General features: G+C 42.6%; 1 protein-coding gene across 1 annotated transcript; it reads left to right on the top strand.

Moving 5' to 3' along the window:
- Window positions 1-296: 296 nt before the first annotated feature.
- serpinh2 (serine (or cysteine) peptidase inhibitor, clade H, member 2) lies at window positions 297-16,967 on the top strand. Its single transcript, XM_070855087.1, has 5 exons — window positions 297-366; window positions 909-1,540; window positions 6,289-6,381; window positions 6,963-7,195; window positions 16,668-16,967. The coding sequence occupies exons 2-5, from the start codon at window positions 916-918 to the stop codon at window positions 16,965-16,967; spliced, it is 1,251 nt and encodes a 416-aa protein (XP_070711188.1). The 5' UTR covers window positions 297-366; window positions 909-915.
- Window positions 16,968-24,143: the final 7,176 nt, after the last annotated feature.

Here is a 24,143-nt window from a genome sequence, read left to right as displayed (position 1 = left end):
ATATTCAATTATGGTTTTGTAAAGCATAAATGTATTATGCCTGCATAAACCAGCTGACTTTAAAGCGACCTAACCATAGATTTCCAGGCTCCTCTAATGGATTTCACATACATAAGTAGATTTTTTAGTGTACACGAAGCTGCACATTTAGCTGCGATGTGTAGTAGAAGTGTGGTGAAGGGTGGTGAAATGTGTAAACCGGCTTCGGGAAAAGCAGAGAAGCTGGTCGGGGGTGAAGTTGAGGGGAGACGGTAAACTTCCTCCGGGAGGTGCCACGTCTGAGCCCGGTGTCAGCCCCACTTCCTCTGGAGCGCGTAGCTGGGAGGACAGCAGCGGAGGAGAGGGATAAAGTTGAATTAATTAACGGTAAATTTGAACAAACACGCCTTTCTTTTCTTTCCTTTCCGCAGAGAAGTCATAACAGAGTCGGCTGAGCTAGACAAACAGATGTTTCCCGTCACTCCTGTCACCGAAGTCAGCGCGTCTGCAAGGCGCAGACAGAAAAACGCGTGATTCATTTGCTCCTTTTCATCCACTTGCTCGGTGCTAGGCTGAAAAGCTTTCTTTTGAAACTTCATCAAAGTTAATTGTCACACTCTGGTTTTGGCGCAGCGGGTGAGATAATAAGCATGTTGTCAAGTGGGGAGGAATTTACCAAATCAAGTTTACTGCTGTGGCTCTGTTGGAGCAGAGGCTGCTGTTTGTACAAGTGGGAGTTTTACACAAAGAGGGAGCCCTCAGGCTGTGTTTATATTGCATTATCTCAAATATGAACAGTGCAATAACAGCAGTGCATTCTTAAAAATCAGTCAGAATATGTGTGCTGAATAGAGCTATATTCTTGGCTTCTCTTAGTTACTCTTATTGTCAGACACACTAATAGTTAGTCTTTTTTCCCACTCCTCCAGGTCTGCCATGCTGCCCAGGCTTCCCGTCTGTATCCTCATTTCTTTGCCAGTCCTCCTGGTGCATGGCAGCACTGCCGATTCGTCCAAGAAGAGCCCTGCTGCTGCAGCCCGCCCGCCTGCTCCACTGGGTGACCCCAGCTGGGCGCTGGGCCTGCGCCTGTACCAGGCCCTCCGCTCTGACCCGAGCTCAGTGAACACCCTCCTCTCCCCCCTGCTCGTGGCCTCCTCACTTGGAGCGCTGGGAGAGGGCTCAGCAGGCGCCACTGCCAGCCAGGTCCAAGATCTCCTCAACACCCCATCGCCAGCCAAGGCTGGAGCCCACGCTGTGGAGCTTCTGTCCGGGGCTTTGAAGAGCTTCACTGAAGCCAATGGGACCAGCTTTCACGTGCACGCCTCCTCAGCTCTCTTTTCCAAGCAAGCTCCTCCAGTCAGCCAGGCGTTTGTGAAGGAGAGCCAGGCCAGGTTCAGACTGCAGCATCAGCCACTGGGGAAAGGAGACTCCAAGGCTGACCTGAAGCAGCTCCATGGCTGGGCCAAAGCTGGCCTCGGTGGGCTGGAGGGACAACCCTTAGCGGCTAATATCCAGGCTAAGGCGGGAGCTCTGATACTGGCCAATGCCCTGAGTTTTAAAGGTGAGCAGAAAGGACACACAGTGAAAACAGTTTACACGTGGGCTTGACTGTACTCTCTTCACCATGCTAACTTTGGTCTGTGGTCACAAAATCTTGACACTGGTTGGATAATAGGAAATTATAGTGTTAAATAGTTTACAAACATGTCATTATTTGTCATTGTGTCCAAAACCATCCTGGCTGTGGCCCCAAAATGAAGCAACTCTATAGCCTGCTGAATTTTTCATCCTGGTGAGTATAGACTGTTGTGCTTTGTAATCATGGAACCATTTGTAGTTATGCAATGCCTCTTTATTGAGGTTGTTTGCTGCATTGGATGGGAAGTCTTAGAATATTAATATAGCACGCCATAGCCTTGTCAGTGTTCAGACAGCACTGAGAGCCTGCACGCCAGTTTGCCCACCACACTGTGTGTGCCAGCATGCCCACCCGTGTGCAGTGTGCATGTCTCTGTGTGTTTCTGTGTGCGTGCATGAGGTGGACTCCAGCTGGTGGACACAGCAGATAAAGGATGATTCTGGGGTCTATCACTGAGAGCTTATTCATCTTCCATTGGGGGGTGATGTGTCATCTTAAATAATTGAGTAACAAGTGTCCAGACTCTCTCCCTCGGTGTCATGCCTAACATCTGTGCTTGGAGCGCTCCAAGTCTGCGGCGGCACAGCTTGGCTCAGATCTTTTCTTTGTGATGGGCTGCAGTGGTGGAAACGAGTCAGTGTTTTAATACAAAAGCAGTCAGTTAGAAGCCCCATCTGTGATTTAGCAGTTGCACCCCAAAAACACATCCATAGGCTATAATCTTTATCTTAAACTCACCGTTCATCACCGTGCCCTTTTGAAAAATAGATTGATTTTACTATTTTTATTTGGCTGTTCAAGGGTGTCAGCATTTTTGCAACTAGATTTTAGTAGAAGAAGCATTTTCATGATAACTTTTCAGGACTGCAATCTACCATCGCTCTGTTTCTCTGAGGACAGCCAACGTTTGTGTGCCTGCTGACGTAGAATCTCGTTTTTGTTTGCAGTCTCCACAAAAGCTGATGATGTGTTAAATATATCCTTCCGTTTCACTTGTTCTTTTTGTGGTGTTCGTCACTGTTTTTGGTGCTTTTGTCATTGTTTATCGCGTGTCTAATCTAGCCCTGTCTCATCTCCCTCTTCGTCCCACATGTCTCCCGTTCACATCCTTATCTGCATCTATCTGCCTCTACTCCCTCTGTTTCCTCTCCTGCAGGTATTCTTTTTTTATTAGGTGCAAAGAAGGCAAGGCTGCACAAGCGAAAACAGGTTGCCAACAGATAGACAGCCTTTTGAAAATAACATTCCCTGACAGACTATACATTGATAAGCAATTTAATTAATTTTCTTTGTTTGATGTTTTGACTTCATTACAAAATTAGTTTTTCTGTGAACCGACCCTCGTTGGTCGGTTCATTAATTTTGTGGAGGAAATATACAAATTAGATTATACAGCAGATTGCAGCACACAAATTAGATTACAGAAAATTGGATTCCTTTAGTTTAGATTCATAATTTAAAAGTGGTCGATAGTTTGCTTCTCGCTCTTAAAAGCTGCCCATGGTTTGTTGTAATTTTTTTATTTTTTTTTACATTTCTCTTTGATTTCAGTGTCCCAGGCTAATTCATAGTGGGTGACAGTGAAATGGTTTGAGAGATGGTGCCGGAAACAGGCGTGTTCATGTCGTCTGCTTCCTTGGCTGCTTTTGTTTGTTTGACTTTCATTCCTTTTAGTTAAATTTTGAAGGGGAGGATTTAACAAAAGCTCTTCGCCGTCCCTCCTTCTCTAGGCAGCAGTTCAGGGGCAATTAGTAGGGGACCATGTTTAAAGTAAAGAGATATTAATCAGAAAAGAAGGATACAGACAGAGAGCCAGTGTAAGGAGAGATTTCTGGGTGGGAAGGGGACAAAGAGATGCAGGGTAAAAGAAATGGGAGAAAAGTAAAGAGCCAAAACTGACAAAAGTAAAAAGAATGTGGTCTGCTGAGAGAGACGGAGATTGACAGACATAGTGGAGGGATGTAAAAGGCCTACCTTGGGAGTTCCAGTCCACACTAGTTAATTAATTCAGGCTTTGTTCTTGTTTTAGACAAACAAACACTGGAGACGGAAGAAGAAAAAAAAAGATTGTGGAAAAAAAAAACCAATTCAGAGAAACTTATACACAAGATAACGCAACAACATGGGGAACGAGAGGAGAAAAGAAAAGGCGAGAGAGAACAACAAGTCCCCACATATTTAACCTCTAATAATAGCTTCTGAAACACCACGACTACTTGTAATCAAAAGTTGATGAGGGAGGAGAGGGAGCCGGGCGGTCTCATTGATTCTCCGCTGTTTTTTTTGCCTGAAGTTTACAGTATGAATTGGGAAGTCTGTGAGCGATTGGATTTCTTGGCTGTGCAATTGTCTCATTGTTTATTGTTGATGGATATTAATGGATTCAGGTTTCAAGTGATCTCTCGGCCACAGTGGTGTCCTATAAAAGAAGAGAAAGCAGTACAAACCCAACGCGGGCCCGCTTGTCTAGACACGAGCCACACACATAGATCAACAGAGTCTGCTGTGCACGCTGGTGAGGTCATTCTGTTCCTGCTTGATACACCTCTTCACATTTCCCCGTACGGACTGTGGAGACATTTCAACAACATGGCTGCCAGTTCAGGTAAAATTCAGCTAGTTGTTTTGGAATTCCTTCGCGATCATATTTCATTCTCGGAGGATATAGGAAGTGGTGTGAACGTTTGTTACTTGCCCCAGCATGCCTGGGAGGGAGAATCACATGTCATTTTGCTGTGACATGTGATTGGCTGGGGTCCAGAGGAGGCTGGGTGGTTTTTAGGAAAGCCACCTATAGTGCTGAGACAGTAAGCCGACAATTAATGGACATCAATTTTGATAGTCAATTAAACAGTTAGAGTGGCACCACTGTTAACACATCAAGCTCAGTTTGCTTGTCTTAAGAAATAACAGCCAGCCTGGGAACAGTGTTTATGTCTTCTGTTGAGCTTTCCAAAGACAAAAACACTGATGACATTATCAGGGGAGCAGAGTTTGAAAGAAGTGTAACCACAAACTACATTTTTGAATATTTTAGCCTCTGCTAAATAGGTTTTTATCTGTGTAGTTTAACATTTACAAAATGTATTTAAAAAATATACAAAACTAAGCGAGAGATTTTTCTCCCCAATTCTGACCATTTTTTCCACTTGTGATGTGGCTCTAGTGGTGGCGGCATCTGTTGTTGGTAGGTACAAACTGAAATATGTTAACTATTTGATGGACTGCCATGTATTCTTGTACAGACATTCACGGTCCCCTGAGGATAATTCCTAATGACTTTGGTGCTCCCAGTGGATTGATATGGGGCGTTGAGATGAGGCCAGGCCAACTACTCAAATAATCTTAGAATAGTGCACAGTGACTATAGAATAGTACTTTTGCTTGAAATGCACATCCCTACCATGACATTTGGTACAGATATTTATGTCCCCTCAGGACAACTGGTCATCCCTGAACTGTTCATCAGTTTAAATTTGTCCATTACTTTGGTTTGTTTGTTGTTATAACGATAACAATGAATATATTGATTTAAAAATGTCTTTATTTCAAGGGGATGGCGGCATCCACACCACAACTATCTGTAACTTTTAGAGCAATCTGATGAACGAAAAATCTCTGTATGCCAAAGCAGCGAGTGCTTGGCACCACTGTTAACACAACGTTAGTATTCAGCGTGGGTGCTCACATCTTTATTGTTATAGTTTTCTTTCTTGGTGTGGACGGCCCTTTAGTCTGGCTTTCATCTGTCATTCTTACAAAGGCCTTGACTTCATGGAAGTCCAATACCTAATCTTTTGTACCTTTTACAGTCCTCAATGAAGCAAAAGTACAAAAATTCAAATGAGAATATTTGCCATTTTTTTTATGTAAATATAAATTGTGTGGGACTGTTGTGCGGACAAAACAAGCAATTTGAAGCTATCACCTTGGACTTTTACAATGGCCATTTTTCACAATTTTCTGACACTTTAAAGACTAATTGATTACACCTTTGTCCAATTTTAATGGCAAAGCCGAGCTATTGGTCTGTAGTCTTTCATCAGGGAAAATGACCCATTAGAGTTTTTTGGCCTTCTTAGACCCTAGTATTGTGTCACGAGTGTGGTGATCTTTTCAAATCTTAAATCGATAATGAAAATCATCATTAGTTTTAGCTCTAGCCGACCTCAGGTGTCCTTCACAAAGAGTGACATGAGTACAAGTGGTAATCTGTCGACCTCCCTGCTCCATCCTGTGTTCCCTGCACGACTGAATGGGCCAGCGGCTTTGGGAAAGTGTTGTGACGTTATTAGAACTGTAATTCCATAACTCTCAGCCCCTCCTAAACTGACAGCTGTCAGAAGGTTAGTAGAGCCAACGGGAATGTGGTGAACTGTGATGGGACGATGTGGCCTTAAGGACCTCATAACTGCCTCGGATTGGCATCCTCAACTCATCAGCTTTGAGTAGAGTAGACATTTTTTAATGGGCAGTAGATATTGATGATTCATGCACAGTGTCAGCCAGTGTCACTGTGCATCAGCTCTATATGTATTTATGAACATGGCATTGTTTAACCTATTATCCACCTTTTCAACTCCTTCAATCATTCAGTATTTTCTTACAGCCTATCCATGTCAGGAATTTGGTATTCACAGCGGCTCTGTCCTCTGTGCTTGTTTGTTCAGGGCTGTGGGAGAGAGAGTTCAGCGAGGAGAGCACAGATCATCGTAACTTCCTGGGGAAGAAATACACCAAAGTGATGATGATGCACAGAACAGGTAAAAATACAGTCTGTTGCTGCTGTACTCCTGCCAGCAGATAAATGCAGCAAAAAGCAATTTGAGCTCTAAAATGGCTTGAACATCTGTAAGGTCCAATCTGCTTCCCTCTTATTTATCACTGTGTACCTCATGATTTATTTAACATGCTTTTCATATTTTATGTATTGTCTTAAAACAACAATAAGGCAGAGTGATTTTCTGCTATGACGGCAGTAAAAGATGTTTCAGGGGTACATTGTATTCTATGGAATGTAATATGATAATGTCATTTCCAATTCAAGAAAAAGATGATTTTAGTGTTCCTTTGTCATCCCCTCTAAGGTTGCATTCACATTATGTTTAAATGGATTGAATGCAGTACTGTGGTGTTTACTCCTGTTGTTCAGTTAATTTATGCAGGTTAGAACTCAGCTGGCATCAAATAACTGTGGTGACGCAGCTGAACGTGCACGTCTGAACCGACTTCCAAGAGAACTGCTGCAGGAAGCCCTTGCTTTGAACTACTGCTGAAAAACTGTTACATTTTGGCAAAGACACTCCTCATCGCTGTGCATGCCTCCGCCTGTCCTTTCCCCCAGGTTTGTACCGTCACCATGAAGACATGGAAAACATGGTGCAGGTTCTGGAGCTCCCTCTGTGGGGAGGCAAGGCCAGCGTCGTGCTGCTGCTGCCCTTCCATGTCGAGAGTCTGGCGAGGGTGGACAAGCTTCTGAGCGTTGAGCTGCTGTCCAAGTGGCTGGAGAAAACCAACATCACCAGTGTGATCATCTCGCTGCCCAAGGCGAACATCACAAGCACACTCAACCTGCAGGTGAGTACAGCAAACATCAAGTTTTATTAATATGTGGTGAAATATTTTGAAAATATCTGCAGGCACAGTCGAAAAAGTAAAGTCAAAACTGAAATGATGACATTATAGTTAGTAATAGCCCACAGTAAGTTTCAACTTATGGTAAGTTATTGTGTTATTGTTATACTAGTGGAATCGGCATTGTCATTTTACATAAAGATGGAATAAACTTGACCTCGGCCTCATCAATTTTTAACTAAAATTTGAATACCTTGCTCCATGTTACACTGCAGTTTTAAATAAATGACATTGTAATTTTTTTGTTTTAATGTTGAGTTGCATGTAATGCAACCTTAGACTGTATGTAAGAAGTGGACACAGCCATTGTGACATCACCTACTGGTTCGTGGAATGCCGTTTTGAAGCCTTGAGTTTGGCTTTACATTCATCGCCAACTTGGTTTTTTGGAGCCAGAAGTGACATTCATTCCAAGAAGACATCAAAGATAGTCCCACCCTGCTTTATTGTCTATTTTACTTCGTCTAAATGGGACCATAATTGACTAAATGAATATCATGTTGTACTGAACAAGACTTGAAACTAGTGACGGAGACATAAACTCATTAGGAAGTGTTTATTGAGGTAATAAATCAAGTGAGAGGTATGGTCATTTTCTTATAGATGATCAAACTTCTTTTTGTTTGAGCCAGTGGCATCGCCCCCTGCTGGCCTTTAGATGAAATGCAGATTTAAGGCTTCACTTTTCAGACACGGAAGCCACGTCCACTTCTTATTTTTTTACAGTCTATGAATGCATCATGTCTGTGTTATCTGGCAGGCAGAGTGGTATCTCTGCTGTTGACTGAGTTGAATGTTTGGACAAAAAACTTGGCTGATGTCTTATTCCTCACCTGATAGGCAGAGAAAGTCTTTTTCTTTATGTCACTGACTTTACTCTAGCCCATTGGTGACACCCTGTTTCATTTTAAGGTCATGTCTTTATGGAGTGTGTCCTCCACGTTTGTGGTTGCATCCTTTTCCTCCCTCCCTGTGATGCACATGCGGCTGCAGCTCATAAATGTTCCCTAAGGGCATTGACTGGCTCTGGCAAATCCTTGGAGTGAGTGTGAACATTCAGGTGCTCCATCCCCACCAGATGCTGCCCATCTTGAATTGGCCTAATTTCCTGACCTTCCCTCGCTGGGTTTGTGATATTTTCTTCTGAGGGGAAACTACATGTGTTTCTGAAGTAATTCTTTTTAGTTAGCCTCTTACTCCACTTCACTGCGTTTGTACTTGACACAGTGGGCTGAGGTGATGTGCTTATACAGTACATTAAATGTGCAGAGGAGAGGTGGTTGCTCAGCTTTTCAATACTGTGGTGGAGTTTGACAGAGTGGATCCCTGCAGCCTTCCCTTTTATTTTCTCCTCATAGACTCTATCTTGCATTCATTTCCTGTGTCCACACACTGCATCATTTTTCACTTCACCTGATACAATTTGTCACATCTCCAAGAAAACCAGTCATCATTCTCATTGTTTCTACACCTTCTTCATCCTCTTCTTTGTTCTCTGCTTCTGTCTTGGCCACCTCCACATCCTGACTAGCACTCCTTATCTCGGCTCTTTTTCTCTTCCCCTTCACAAGTATTTTTTTCTCTGTTCATGTCTGTCCTCGTTGCGTGGCTCCTTCTCCTCTCTCGCTGTCCTTGTGCTTTGCTGCTCTGCCTCCATGTTGTGTAATGTTTCTTATATGTCATGTCTTCCTCTTTCCTTTCTTCCTCCATGCATTCTTCACCTGTGACCTTGCCTACTTTTCTGTCTTCCTCTGCCTCTGCCTCTTTAGCTCTTAGTAAGTGAAGCAGTGCCCTGGCATGCCCCTTCCAGTTCAATGCAGACTCTGACTCAAGCTCAAGTTCAAATGTCACTCCTTCCCACACTTCTCTCTCCCTTGAGGTGATGGGCATCATGCTGTACACACAGTGTTGGGCTGTAACAGCCCTCTGCAGGGAATCAAACCCTAGCTGCTAGGAGGCTAAGAGGGGCCTGAGGATGACCATGACCTGTTGCTCCTCAGTGGGCTTTCCGAATCCTCCCACAAACCTCCTTTTGCAGGAGTACAAAGGTCATGCCACAACCCAGCTGGTAGCCTACCTGTATCTCTGCTCCTGTTGACCCCAGAGCCAGCAGGTAGCTGGTCCGAGTCAGAGAAGAGGAAGCCAGGAGGAGCACCAGGCAGACATGCAACAGTGGCTTCTGATGCTAATGTGAGATCATGGGGGTTGTTGAGGTTCATACAGGCCAAGCTGGAGACTCTGTCTAGCTGCTGAGCGGAAGGGTGTAGAGTTGTCGAGCTAGTGGAAAGGCACGTATTTGATTAGGCCACTGGGTCCATCACAGGGGCAAAGGTACAGGCAAGTTGCTAGAATCACACAGGCCTCCACACCTTTGAGACTGTCCTGCTGATATGGGTCATGGCAAAAGAAAGTTTCCTTTTCAAGCTTATTGAAAAGGAAACTTTCTTACTAGGGTTAAGTTGTTTTTTTAATCTGACACAATGAAATAACAAGTCTACTTAATTTACCAGACCTTATTTTTCAAGAGCTACATGATGGTACTAGTTCAAAACTATGCAGGTGATTAATAGGCGCCCAAGTTTTTGCAGTTGTACCTCCCAGTCTCTGAAACGGTGTTCCCTTGGCTATAAAAATGCCAAATCATTGAACATTTTTAAGAAGCTATCAAAAAAACCCTTGTTTCATATGCACTGTTGTCCATGCATATGGAATGCCTCTATGTTGTTATTCTGTGTGTGGTTTTTTCTGTTTTTGTGCTGATATTTGCCCATTTCTTGGTTTTATTACTGTTGTTTTCATCAGTGTTTTTATTTCACAGCGCTTTGTAACTCTTTTTTGGAAAGGCGCTTAATAAGTAAAATGTATTTACTTAGTGACTTACTCACAATGTATGCTCTGACCGTAGTGTGATGGGTGTCTATGCGCATGTTAATGCGACACCTCAGACTGATTTCAGAACTCACCAGAAACTTAAATGTCATAAAAGTAATTAAAAACTCAGAATCAGCACGATTGTTTGTATAAAGTTGAAACATTTTCAAATTGCATGGATGCATCCACACCTTGAATCCCACTACTTAAAGCAAATGCATGTCTGTTTGGGTCCTCTTAAATTTGTCCATTGACTTTGTATGTCACTCTGCTTCTACAGTTTGTTTCACATTCAGTGTGAACACACCCTTCGAGTCAGAGAGAGAGATACAATAGTTAGAGAGAGAGGGAGAGAGGTTAGCTGAACCTGACATATACAGAGGGCTCGCCAGTAAAACCCATTTCCCCAAGGCAGGGCACACTAACTGGAACCTATTACCATGTCCTCTTTAGATGTACATTGTAACCTCATCATGGATGGAAATCCACTTTGCCCTTTTTGTAGTTTAACAAATATCTCTGAAGAGTTGTGGTGCCATGTTATTCTGCTAGCCATGCCCTGAAGAACAAGCTTTTGATATTAACATTGTCAGGACACTCTGGGGAGGAGGCTGTAATCTAGAACTGCAGCTCAAAACAACTCCTTTTGACACGGCTATGACTTTGCCAGGGAAAAGAGCAGAAAACATGCTGTTTCACAAATCCTCTATTTTGTGTCTGCGGGAGAGTTTGCCTGACAAAAGAAAGAAAAACTTTACTTCTGTAAATAACTCAAAGTAGCTGTACTTTGCTCCCATTATGTAAACTAATTATGGAGAAGCACTTGAATGCTTTGTCCTCTGTTTCTCTAACTCGTCACGAGTTGTCTCCCTCCGTTTGCTCTCTCAAGAAAAAGAAGTGCATTTGAGGAATCATTATGAAAGGACTAAAGCTCTGACCAAACCCTCAGCCCTCTCCAATCTCATTTCATCTGTCAGTCCAACCCCTCTGGCCAGTGACAGCTTGCCATGTCTTCTCTGACGATCATTTTTCCAATTGGGTTGGGCAAATACTTGCTCATCCCCGTGCGTTAATACTGTTTACCACCCTGTCTGTCAGTGCATGGGACAGCCATGGACTCCTGAGATTAGAGGGCGGCATCTGGACAAAGACAAGATCATAGCTGTGTGAGTGTGTGTGTGTATGTCAACCCTAATACACGTGTCCTCTATGTGAGGCAAATGAGAACAAACAAAATCACACACCTGTGAGTCACTGCATGGCTCTGCCACATCCAGCGCACCCAATCCCTCCTTCACCTCTGTCCTCTCTGTGATATCATACCCAGGGATCTAATTCCTTTTTGTAGGTCTCACATGCACCTGTAATACGCCATCACTCAGCATCACACAGGCTTTGCTGACCTAAATAGGAGTGACATTCGGCAAGTGAGCAGGAGAGGTGGAGAAGGACGAGGGAGGTCAATGATTGCTTGGGGACAAGGTGGAAAGTGTCACAGAAGACTATAAATAGCTGCAGAATTCTGCCTTTTTCTTTCTTTACTTCTCCCTATTTGTGGTGTTCTCCTCTGGTGAAGGGCAGACTGTGTTGGGAGTCTGTAGCCAGAGACAGAGAACCCTCTTAACAAGCCTGGCCCAGAGGTCACTGAATAAACCACCCTCATCGCTCTCTCTCTCTGTCTCTGATACAGTGCTGACCAGGCCACACACGCACACACACACACTAATGGTCGAGCTTAAGCTCCATTCTGACTCTATCTCCAGTCGGTGACTAAGAAATATGAGTGTGCACCGGAGAGCTCACTCAATCATGGCTAATGAGGTCAAAAGGCCATCAAATATTTACAAGAGCACACTCCTCAGTATACAGTGTCGAGGGACAGCTGTATTAACATAGCTACCACAGCTTTGCATCATATGAGTTAATCAGATGTGTTTCATGGCCATAAATATCTCACTAAAAGCTAAGGCTTTTTTCTCCTTTTTCATTTGTGGTGAGCCTGCCTTGTGGAATAAAAAGCAGTTCATGTGTATATGTGAGCAAGTGAATTAGACACAGATTGTATTGACCGTACAAAGGAGGTAAAAGCCCATGTAAATAAGATACCAATAGCCTGTGTTGCTGATGAGACTCAATAAAGAGATGGAGAGGCTTTGAAGCCTCAAGAGAGTTGATAGAAAGAGAGAGGTTTTTTTTTCTTTTTTAAAAGCCTGCATCAAATGAGTCTGTGAAATGGGGCTGTGATGATGCCAGTACGACATACTGCATACTTGAGACCACCCACGCAGGATGTTAAGGGCAGTATTGAATTAAGCAGAACATGTCTGTAGTTGTTAAAGGTGCTGACAGCTTTAAAGAATCATTTGGGGGGTGTGATTGCTAAGCCAGAGGGGACAGGAGGTGTAAACTGTGCAGGGGCAGTGGACGTGAGGAGAGTTTTACCCCTAGTTTCTCACAATTCTTGGGCTCATTATTGTCATGATATAGGCATCACAATTGATTGGACCAGGATGGACCTAGTCTCAGTCAGGGTCTGTTGGTTTTGACAGTGGGGAGGAAAAAAAATCATACAGTGCTGTGTTTTGGAATTTAAATAATTTGCCCTCTGATCCAGTCAATTCCTGATGTTCTCAATTAAATTTTTTTCTTTGTAGGCATTTTCATCTTTATTTGATTGTAGTGAAGTGATAGTATAAAGGCTGACAGTTGAGGATGGGAAAGAGAGGTGGATGACATGCAATAAAGATCTCCACCAGGGATGCTGCATGTGCTGTAAGTATAATATTAAGTTACACAGTTGACTTCACTTAGTGGGAGAAACAAGTGATCATTTAAGTCAGTTTTCAAGCAAAATTGCCAAGTTCCAGCTTCTTATTTGTGCCATTGCTTTTCTTTTTTGTATCTGTAGACTGGAGTTTTGGCCTGTTAGGGGTTTGCAGTAACTAAGTTACTAAGTTGCAGTAACTAAGTAAAATATTGCAGTGTACCATGAGAATCATTACTATCAGGTTTGAGTCCAGAGCCACAGCTCTGCTTCAGTTCACTCACTCTTGCTCACACTCATTGTCACAAAGTTCACCCACACACCAGCTTTCTCTGAAAACTTGTTTTTCATTTGCTATCTCATCTAAACTTAGTGTTTTTCCTCTTTTCTTTGCCAGACTCTCTTTGATTGATGTCCATTTCTGTTTTTATGCAGGGAAACAAATATTAAGTTTCTTATGGGATAGGAGAGAAAAATGAACTTAATTGTACCTTTGGGGAAATTTGTGTCAGCTCAACTGCATTCCCAAAAGCAATAAATGTGCTGTACAATAAAAAATAGGACAATTTAAAGAAATACATAGACAGCAGTGACGCGAGGGTTGGCTCTGACATCATCTGCATGTAGCCTACGCATAAATCAACCAACCTGCCACCCACCCAGACAAATTATTTTCTCCGATTTAGAGACCCACACCCGTGTGGGCATTTCCACTCTACCTGTCCCTGTAGATTATAACATAACTATAAATTAATTGGGTAGCAGGAGCTTTCCAGGTGATTTCTTTATTATGTGTAAATGTTTCCATGCGGCCAGTGATGTCACTGCAGCAAATATTCAATGACATTTAAGCAGCAAAACCAAAAAGTGTAGATATAAATTTGAGGCAATAGTGGAAACTAGGATTTATCAGGAGGATGGCTGCTTTACTCCAAATAAATTATTAATAAGACCCTGACTGATCCTGTAGGCGTGTCAGATAATTTAAATAATCAGTGAAGATATTTTTGTTTAGTTTGTGCCTAAACAGCGTCTCTCTTAGTGGTGAGACGCATTCGTTCATGCCCGACAAAAAATGGGGCTTAAAACCCGCAACCCAATTTTCATGACCTGACCTGGCTGACCCATGGGTTATCCATGGCTCCCACAGATATAATTGCAATCTGCGTATCACTAATATGAAAGTACATTCACTACTATATACCACCGTGCAAGGCTTTTCATAGAATTACTACGTAACATGACTTGAATTATTTACTCAGCTGGCCAACATGTGCCCCTGTTTGACTCGAGTATGTTGGTGGAGATGTTGTTAAGTGTGGTGTGTAGTCTTTCCTGGGTTTTGATAATCCTAAGATCTTTTCCCAGTTCAAGTCCCACAGTTTCCGAGCACTGTTTAGTAATAGTCTCTCTGTTTGATCTCTGCCTTTCTTCTCATCTTTCCTTTTCCCCCATTGTCATTATTAAGGCTGCTTTGTCTTAACGTCAGTCACAGTGACTCCTCACAGATAGAGCTGTAACACGTCTTTGCTGCCACAACCTATCCTCTTAAAACCCCCACAGGTACATCCAACAAGCTACTTAGTGGGCTCAACCATTGAGCTGAAATAATGTGATGTGGAGTGCTGCACGCCTGAGGGTTGATGCCATGCTACCTTAGGCCTGGTTAGACTCCACCACTGCAGGCCAAGAAAGCCCTACACACACACACACACACACACACACACACACACACACACTCACACACACAGCAGAAACCACCAGCTGACAATGCCTGTGGCTCGCACTCGCAGACAAATAGCTCGTTGATGCTGTGTGCGAGGCATCAGCAGTCCGCCCAGTGCTGTTCCATCTAAGATTCATGTGGTGCTTCAGAGAGAAAGGGCAGCCAAAGAGCACCTCCCAGAGGTTTTTCTCCCCATATAATGCGGTGCAACACCTCTGCAGTGCATGAGGCCTCCATAGGCTCCTCTTGACACCCCTGGCCTGTTTCCCAGCATTCAGCCACGGGGTCCCTTAATTTTTAAACACTTTATAGCTTCAAAAAAATAACCAAGTGCTTTTTCCTTGACAAGCAGGATAAGAGAGTTGGAGAGGAATGCTAGGGTCATGTGAGGTTGGTTGGTACTATTTATATGCTTCATAGTGGCACCTGCACATGCCTTAGGCCAAGTGAGCTAGACCCTCAAGTAATACTGTGGAAGAGAATGAGGAAGGATGGACACGATAGACAAGGGAACCAGCTACTTTTCCTCACACACACATTTGTCTTCAACAATTTGAGGAATCCACCGGCTTAAGTCTGTTTCTGTTTTCTTGTTAGATAAGAGGGGCAAAAAAAACCTCAAAATGATTGTCGACGGAGATCTAGAAGTTGAGAATGGGCTGTATACCAGGGCGAGCTGGCTTGTCAGAGAGAGAGAAGGATGAGACAGAGGCAAGTAAAAAGACTGAGTTAGGAGCAGAGAGAGAGAGAGAGAGAGAGAGAGAGAGAGAGACAGAGAGAGAGACAGAGAGAGAGAGAGAGAGAGACAGAGTGGGATACAATAGAGGCACACGGGGCAGATGAGGGATGGGGATGCCAGGCAAGTGGCAGAGCGGCAGAGGAAGACAGTGATGTAGTGGTAGCGGGTGGAAGAGGAGAGGAGGAATAATGGATGAGGACAATAGAAGTGCATTAGAGCAGGAGGTGGCGCGTGTGTGTAGAGAGGGAGCTTTGCATGGAAACACTGCAATGGGAGCGACAGATGCCTACAACTGTATATACATCTACTTCTTTCATGTTTTGCTATAAGCCGACATGATCCAGTTTAACTTCCTCTTGCATGCACATCTCAACTTTTAAGTAGAAAAGCAGGGATTCTACATGGATTATTACAATTGGCCATTAGCATGTCGTTTGAACTACAGCAGAGCTTTAACAATATGGTTTTGAATAGAAAGCCAAAGTCAGCACCCACAGAACATTTGTCTTTATTCAAGACAAGTCATCCAAATCATTTTGTGTTCTTGTCTGCCGGTAAAAGATACTTCCAATAAAGCGTTTAATCAGCTAAAGTTTAAACAATGCCAGAAAACAACAATGCAAGATCTTTACCCACTCATATTCCTCTGCAACTTTTCTTCCAGTCGTGGCCCCCCGAACATTCACACACAAGTCCACACAGTCACACCCACACATGCTCTCATCTGGCCCCTGGAGAAGCCTGTCACTGTGAGTGGCCCTCTGCCATGGGAGGATAAACTACCTGTCACGACGACGACTTTCTGTGGAATTCATATCAGAGGCAAAACAAAGGAGGTGCTGAGGTCACGGGGCATCACTCTTAAATTATTCATCCTCTGCTTCCTCCTTCCGTCTCCTCTCTGCCTGTCGCCCACTTTGTTCTGCCAGCTCACAACAAGGGCAACTGTCAGCTTCCTTCCCAGCTCCAATTTTTGGGATACAGAGTAAATAAACATTATGGTGATAAACTGCTTTATAAAAGTTACTGATTGACTGTTTTGGAGGATATGTTTATGTTTACATTAATCATGTGGCGAGGTTCAGGAAGGGCAGTACATGTCTCCCACCTCTGAAGGTCACTGCATCATGAAACTTTAAAATGTGCTTTCCCTCCTTCTTGTTGTTTGGTCTTGCGTGCATAATTGATTAATGTCCTGGCAACAGCTTCTTCACACAAACCTGTAGGACACCTCTATTCAGGATGGTCTCAAGCTTTGGGAGATTTGATTCTAGGCAGTGCATAAATTCCATCACTCTGTGTTTTCCTATTCCAGAAACAGTTGTCTGCTCTAGGCTTGACCGATGCCTGGGACCAGAAGATGGCAGATTTCTCCGGGGTGTCGGAGAAGAGCAAGGGGAAACTCCACCTGGCTGGAGTCCTCCAGTGGGCTTCCCTGGAGCTGGCCGCTCAAGCTGGGAATGGAGATCTAGAGGAGGAGAACATAGAAAAACCCAAGATGTTCTACGCAGATCACCCATTCATCATCTTTGTTAGAGACAACACTACAGGAGCTCTGCTGCTGATGGGCGCTCTGGACCACGCGGAGGGAGAGGCCCTCCATGACGAACTGTAGCACCCTCCAATGTCTGCTTCTTTTTTCCTGTCTTTTTTTGGCTCTGTCTCTAACATGCTCTCTCTCAAAGACTATACACTGGTTCCTAAGTCGAGACATTGTCATTCACCATGGCACACTATCACATCTATCACATCAGACTACGGCTGGCTGTCATACATTGACACTGCATAGTCTAGTACTGACTGACACTGACACTGCCATAGCCCGACACTTAGACATTCACACACACAGCGACACCTACATGACACACATAAAAGAAAATACTGTACAAAACATCACCAAACTTGGCAGAGACAGAAGAAACACTAACTTGGAGAGACTCCCTGCATTTTCTGTCTCCCACGCATGTGCACCCACTCCCCCACCCCACAACACACACACACACACACACGCGCGCGCGCGCGCGCACACATACACATGCATTCAAGGCCTCGATAATCAAGTCGACACAAAGCAAAATGACAAACAAGAGTGCACTGACAAACACTAACATGCTGACAGGCAGAAGTGGTTATACTGACACAACACTTACAGCAGCATCAACAGAGAACTTTAACAAAGAGAGGCTCGCAGTAAACACTCGAATCCTGTCTGTCAGGCAAACACCAGGGCAGGCTAGTGTGTGTGTGAGTGTGCGTTTGTGTGTTCACGGTGACCCAGCAGATCAAGGGTGCCATGCGGACACTCTAGGAGCTGGCAGGGACCTATGGCGGGGTCCCCTGGGCTACATCTGAGGAAGACTGATGGATCAGCCAAGTGCTTATTGATGAGGCAGCTTAATGCTAATGGCCGTAATGAGTCACAACGCTTGTCAACAACACGGAGAGGACAGGGAACCTTTTAATCTCTTAATACCATCAGGAATCAATGACACTGTTATGCCGCTGGAAACAAACATGACTGACATCACTTGACCTGAATGTAACAACTTAATATATGGAATGACTACGGCAATTCAAAGAGGTATTGATTTTCATTTGTATATTTAGTTGTTTTTTGTTAAGCACCAGAGTGGATGGTTGAGATATGTGAATGAACCACAGTAGCTACAGGTGCATTTCTTAAATACTTTCTGGACTTGCTTTTACTCTTTTTTTTCGTTATAGTATATTTTGAAGTTTCTTCGACTGATTTTGGTACTTTTTGATTGGCTGACATTGATCCTCAATGGATTGTTGAAGCAGATTTAAAGCCCTGAACTAGCATCATTTATTGACTTTTGAGGGGCAACACATGAAGGGCTTGCAGTGTCTAGAGAGTGCAGCAACAACTTAACACACTCATCAGATGCTCCCCAACAAAGATGTAAAATGTTTCTTCTATTTCCAACAACTGGGAAATAAACTATTAGTGAATGAAAAAAAAATAGTCCCCCCCCTTGCCATTCCTCTGAAAACAGTGTTTGTGTTTCATTATCTATGTCTGTCTGACTGTCTTATTTAAAAATACTGCAGCATTTCTTTCCAGCTACGTTCTGCTTTTATGTTGTAGTGGCTGCCCATTAGTCAACACATACAGGCACTTGCTGTGTACAGCATTAAAGGTAAAAGTGTAAATGTGTGCTACATCTGTCCTGCTGTAGTGCTGTGTCAGAGCGTCTAGACACACAGCTGGTCTGTCTGATGCACAGCATCCAACGAATCTGTTGCAGTAACAATCTGGTGTAACAGCTCTGTTCCTAATTTCGCCCTCTGCACAGGTCTGCTCAGCAACAGTGTGTGACATACATGAGAGTGCATTTGTGTGTGTTCTTGTACTGTTCATGTGTGCATTCATGTGTGAATGAAGCTAGTACAGTGACCTCCTGTGCAGCAGAGACTTGTAAAGGGCACTATACTGCAGGTATACCCTACACTGAAGAAACCCGGGAGCTCAATTTAGACAAGCTGATGATGGATCCGAGGCCATCCGCTGTGAGCACATCAATCCAGCTCATTCCAACACCGGCACCCCGCTGACTCACCTTCACATTTTATTCAGTTCAGAACACTTGCAAACACATGCATGTCCACAGCCGCTCACGGGAAGCCAGACATAATCTGACTTAGGTCAGCAAAAGAGCAGCTGTATGCTGTATGCATAGTATATTCAACTATGAAGGTAAGTACTCTGTGCCAATATAGTGATTTAAATACATCTTTTTTGTCCTTTGATACAAATGTTTATGTTTTGCTAGTTTGCTGGTCATGATAGATAGATGACATTTAATGCGTTATCATCTTGTTTTATAAAAGGGCTCAATGTACAATGTGTATCTCTGAAACATTAGACTTTTGATTTGGTTTCTTAATTAGCCAGCCATCATAAACTTTGCTTGTGCTTTTTTCCAATCAGATTATGTCACTGAGCTGTACGTTGCACAACAGGAAAGTTTTCTCTGTATTATTGCATTTCAGGGCAAGTTTCACATTAATTAACGCTAAATAATTCCCAAACCAGTGATTAGTGTAACACTCTATCAGTTTTTGAATATAATTATCCATAAGGTAATAAAGTTGTCTTCAAAGGAAGCCTGAAAGTTGTCGTGCTACCATGCTTAATAAATTCTAAAATTAAATATAGTTGTTTTCAAAATGCCTTTGAGACACTTCTTGTTTCTATTTGGTGACTGTGTTTCTGCCTTTTAACACTATGTCTGGGAGGAGCACTCTGGTGATAGCAAGCAGCAGTGTTTTGGACAGATAATTGAGGTGCACTGCATTACGATGACAACACTATCACCAACACTAGACCTCCCCCCATCCCCCACTCACAAACTCTCACATAACAGAAAAGGTTTGAAGGGAATTTAATGTTTTATCTCTGTTTATTTAAATAAAACATGATAAAAGAGGGACCCTGAACTTCTTGCCTTTCCTACAGTCGATGCTCTGGTATGATGGGCTCAACCCTGAAAAAAGGATGAGACAGCGAAAGAGCACTCAGAGCAGAGGCATCACAAATACAGTAAAGTACTTACCCTTTAGAGGAAACCGTAGAAGTGGCTCTGCCCAACTGAGGGTCAACTTGCAGATAGAGATGCTACAAGGGGGCCCTCCATTTCCCCTTTGCTCATGTTAAAAGCTTGAGACAGGTCAAAAGTAAGAGGCAGGCATGTGATACGTGAAATACGGCAGTGTTTCATACTTGTGTCTGACCTCAGGGACAGCTTGCTGACATTCTGAGCAGCCACAAAGAGCCAACTGCGTTGTCATTTAGATGTGGATGTCAGCCCACAGGGGGGTGGGAGATGAGCTTTAGCAAGTGCTCACATTAAGATCTCTAAAAAAGACTGGGATATGCCTGCTAGTGCTGTTGATGACTCAGGGAAAAACTAGTTCATTAAATCAAACATTCTTTCATTTTAAAGGTCCAGTGTAATTTTGGTAGACGTGGCTTAATGAATTTAAAGAAGATGTTGTCCTTAACACAAAAGAGAAACGATGCTGATTGAGACCGAGGTGCAAAAACTACTGTTAGACTGTCATTTATTTTGGGGTGGAGGTGTGTGGTAAATGGGCAGAGCGACAAACTGCACAGAAGTAACTTCTGTGTTGTGCTTCACAGATGCTTTGGCCCGTTACTGGGATACTCGCCGCCGCCATATTGGCCGGGATGGATGTCTATTGTCCGGTCCAACATGGCGGCGACGTTGCCGTACAATCCTCCATGGTACAATCCAGTTTCTACAATCCCTGGAGGGACATGGTTTAGCTGAGCGTCGTAGAAAGAGATTCGAAAAGACAAAAAACAGGAAAAGGGATATATTCTCTCCTCATGGCGCTGGTCAGGGAGAAAAACAAGGGATCAAACCACCAACCTTGTAGTAAAGGGATGACCCACCCTACTTCCTGAAAAAGCTGCGCCATCAGGCTTCAGGTAGATCTAACATTATTACATATTCTTGAGTATTGTTATTTTATAACAGAATCTATGTTATGATTTTGATTGCAATCTTTTGTTATGTTAAAATTTTAAACGTCGTTGCCGAGTGGTGTTGGTTCAATCCACCAGCGGATGGCGCCAAAATGAGTGGACGTTATGGCGCTGCAACCAACAGGGCGAACAAAAATGTTTGTATAGCTTCACATGTTGGTGTGTCCAGATGTGTTTTCTTCATATTGCTGAGAAGTGAGTTTGTTATCATTCTTATGTTCTTGTATTTATTTATTTCAAACTCTACGAGTATAAACAGCCTAAAATAGCCGATAGGACGGTGATGTTAGTCTTTACAAGGCTAGTCTTAGCCTTAAAATAGGTACAAACTAATAACCTTTATTTACCCACACAGCTGTTAAATAGTAACTTGTTGATAAATATGTTTAAAGTTTGGCTGTGTTATGCTCCTGGGGTGGTTAATGTTGGCAAACACATTGCTAACTTTTTTTTAAGCTAGCTTGTGAGCCATGTTGTTGGAACACATTAAAATGAAATGTTCATTCTAGTAATCATTTAATGATTATCCAGACATAACATTAACAACATGCAGAAATAATCTATCAGCTGTGTAATAGAGAGTCATGTTTCACTACTGTGTTGTGACTTTAGTGGTCAACAGTAAGTGTTTTAAATACGAGACCTAAAACTGTTAAAAAATCTTCTCATTTAATTTTGAGCACTAAAGAATTAAACACTGGCATATCCCTTTTAATTAATTTCAAATCTAAGGATAAATTGTCAGTATTACAAATACTTAATCCAGTATGTGCACCTGTAGACCTAGCATATCTCACAGCACACATTTTAACTCATCATGGCAGGAAACAAGTATAGCTAATAATATTAATTGTGCCTCTGCTCCAGCTGTGTGTCCCTGTGAACCATTAAAACGACCAGCATGCACTATTACACTTTTTTCACACCAGACATTTTGGCATATCCCAGGAGGAAAAGCACAAGGTAGGAATGATAACATCAGGAGTGCAGTCCCATTTAGGTGAGCTAGTTCCAGGGCCTTAGTATATTGCATGCTCGCTCTCTGACATTGTCTAGTGGAACTGAGCCATTAGTGACAATATTAGCTTGACCTGTGCTTTTCCTGCTTGGACAAGGCAAAGTGTCTGCCATGAGAAAGGTGTATGCGTGGACCTGGGCACTGATGCACCTAACGTCATTTGAAATGCTGTCGTTATTAATGTGTGTGTTAGTTAATTGTATCCACCTATATACTATAATGAAAACAATGAGTTAAAACAACTCCAGAAAAAAGTATTTAAGTATCCACCAGCAGAAAGTTCTACACTTGAAGACACTTTTGCATCCCTCCAGATAATACAACAACTTGTAAGTCAATGTTTGATAGAACTATTTTAGCTAATGTTACCTGACTTGGATTGAGGAGTGTCAAAACAGTTTTCACACTAACTCACAGCTTTTTGTCCTGTGTTGCTTGCTAATTTGGTGAGTAAACAACAACACTCCTATTGATATAATCACTTGGGAGTATCTTCAAGCTCTGCCTCTCACTTGTTTTTGCAATATCAGTAAAATGCTGTGATAACCTTACTGCCATGGTTTGGCAGTTAAAACACTGTCAAGGATGAATTTGCACTTCCAAGTAAAGGTTTTCCATGTGCCGCACTGTGAACTCATCTGGACTATTTGGTTCTGTATAAATGCTTTAAATGTAACTTAAATCCCATATATGATAAGTGGGATTGCTCTTGGCAAACCACAAGCGTACATAAAACTTTTGAAGGCTAAGTATCACACAATAGCTTTGCTCTGTCACTATTGTCTATTGTCTTTTTCAGCAGCAGATAGTTAATCTGCCTGAAGCAGCCCGTCTGCAGCAGCCCATATTAATGTTATTGATCATTGTCAACTTTTGTGCTTCATCCAACCTCAGATCACACTGTAGTGTGGGCTCTCTTTGCTTTTCTCTTTCCAGTAAAGGTTTCTTTTTTCATTTGTCACTTTCTCTCTTCTTCTCTGCAATAACCTGTCTCCTTTATTGCGCACAGTCCTTAGAAAGTGACAACTTGGGAAACTGAATCAAAGTTTCAATAAAGCCTGGACTGCTGTGGGCTTTGACAAGTGAGGTGGCTGGAGTGGAAAAGTACAGAATGAGACTGAAGGACGACATATCGGTTCCACGAAGATAAATAGTTCATGAAGCTGTTGACTTCACCATTTTATTACTTTTGTCTCTGAATTTTCCGCCTGCCTGCAGCTCTTTCTGCCCACAAATTATTCATCATGCTCTCCACAGGCCCCGGCTGTCAATCCCAGGATTAGGAGTTGGTTGGTAAGATTGGGAGTTGTAACTTTGTCATGAGCTCAGGTGCATGTATATTTGCCAGGATCTTGATAAAAATATAAAAGCTATCAAGATACCATGTAATCATTTCAGCTTTACTTAGATAAAGACAATGCTGCTGCAGGGAAGACTGAAGTTAGACAAGACTACTGCTGCCTACTTTCTTCAATGTTTTCCACTTTTAGTCACTTTTAGTCCTTTGACTGTTTGTCCCCCCCCTCATTTTGAAGCTCAGGAGTATTGGAGAAGACATTGTGCTGCAGCCTCTCTGATGGTGCTTCTTGTTGACAATGGGACGTCCTACCTGAAGGTAAATAACATTGATGTCTACACACAAGAACATGCATACTCCATGTGTGAAGTATTACACAGATCTTGTAGATCAATAAGTGATTATTGGTATTAGGGTAATCTCTGATGGTTATTAATTAAGAGTGTGTGACATGATTTCATATAAAGATAATGTTCATATTACATTAAAAATATATACCTACAAGTAGATGCTCTTGATGTATTGAAAATGAATTAAAGCCTCCAGTTTTTTACCGCTTGTGCTTTGAATATACTTTTGATGGCTTTAAAATGACAAAACATCATGTAATTTTCCTGTATCATTCTCCTCCAAAATCCCTAATTATGTAATTATGTGATTACCTCTAGGAGGAAGAAATTCTGTGATTTTTCTTCTGGAGTTTGGATTTTTATATTTTCATTTATACAATAGTAAGTCCCGGCACAATTACATCAACCCTGAAGTCCTGACTACTGGCAAAAGTAATGACGATGCTCAAAATAACAAAAAAAAGAGGGAGAATAATGAGGCTAGATTATTCTCATAATGTGAACCACGTTATCATAAAAATTGGAGTTCTTCGATATATCATTGCATTTCACAGCGCTATTAAAATGCTTTGTGTGTACTGTATGTCAGGGCA

The sequence above is a fragment of the Pempheris klunzingeri genome, chromosome 23 (genome assembly GCF_042242105.1).
Source record: "Pempheris klunzingeri isolate RE-2024b chromosome 23, fPemKlu1.hap1, whole genome shotgun sequence".
NCBI classification, from domain to species: domain Eukaryota; kingdom Metazoa; phylum Chordata; class Actinopteri; order Acropomatiformes; family Pempheridae; genus Pempheris; species Pempheris klunzingeri.
This window is presented reverse-complemented; position numbering and strand designations above follow the sequence as displayed.

Excerpts from the sequence above, each read along its gene's own strand:
- serpinh2 (XM_070855087.1), top strand. The coding sequence starts at position 916 with ATGCTGCCCAGGCTTCCCGTCTGTATCCTCATTTCTTTGCCAGTCCTC. Across the intron at positions 1,541-6,288 it reads CAATGCCCTGAGTTTTAAAG|GGCTGTGGGAGAGAGAGTTC; the intron begins GTGAGCAGAAAG and ends TTGTTTGTTCAG. Across the intron at positions 7,196-16,667 it reads CAAGCACACTCAACCTGCAG|AAACAGTTGTCTGCTCTAGG; the intron begins GTGAGTACAGCA and ends TTCCTATTCCAG.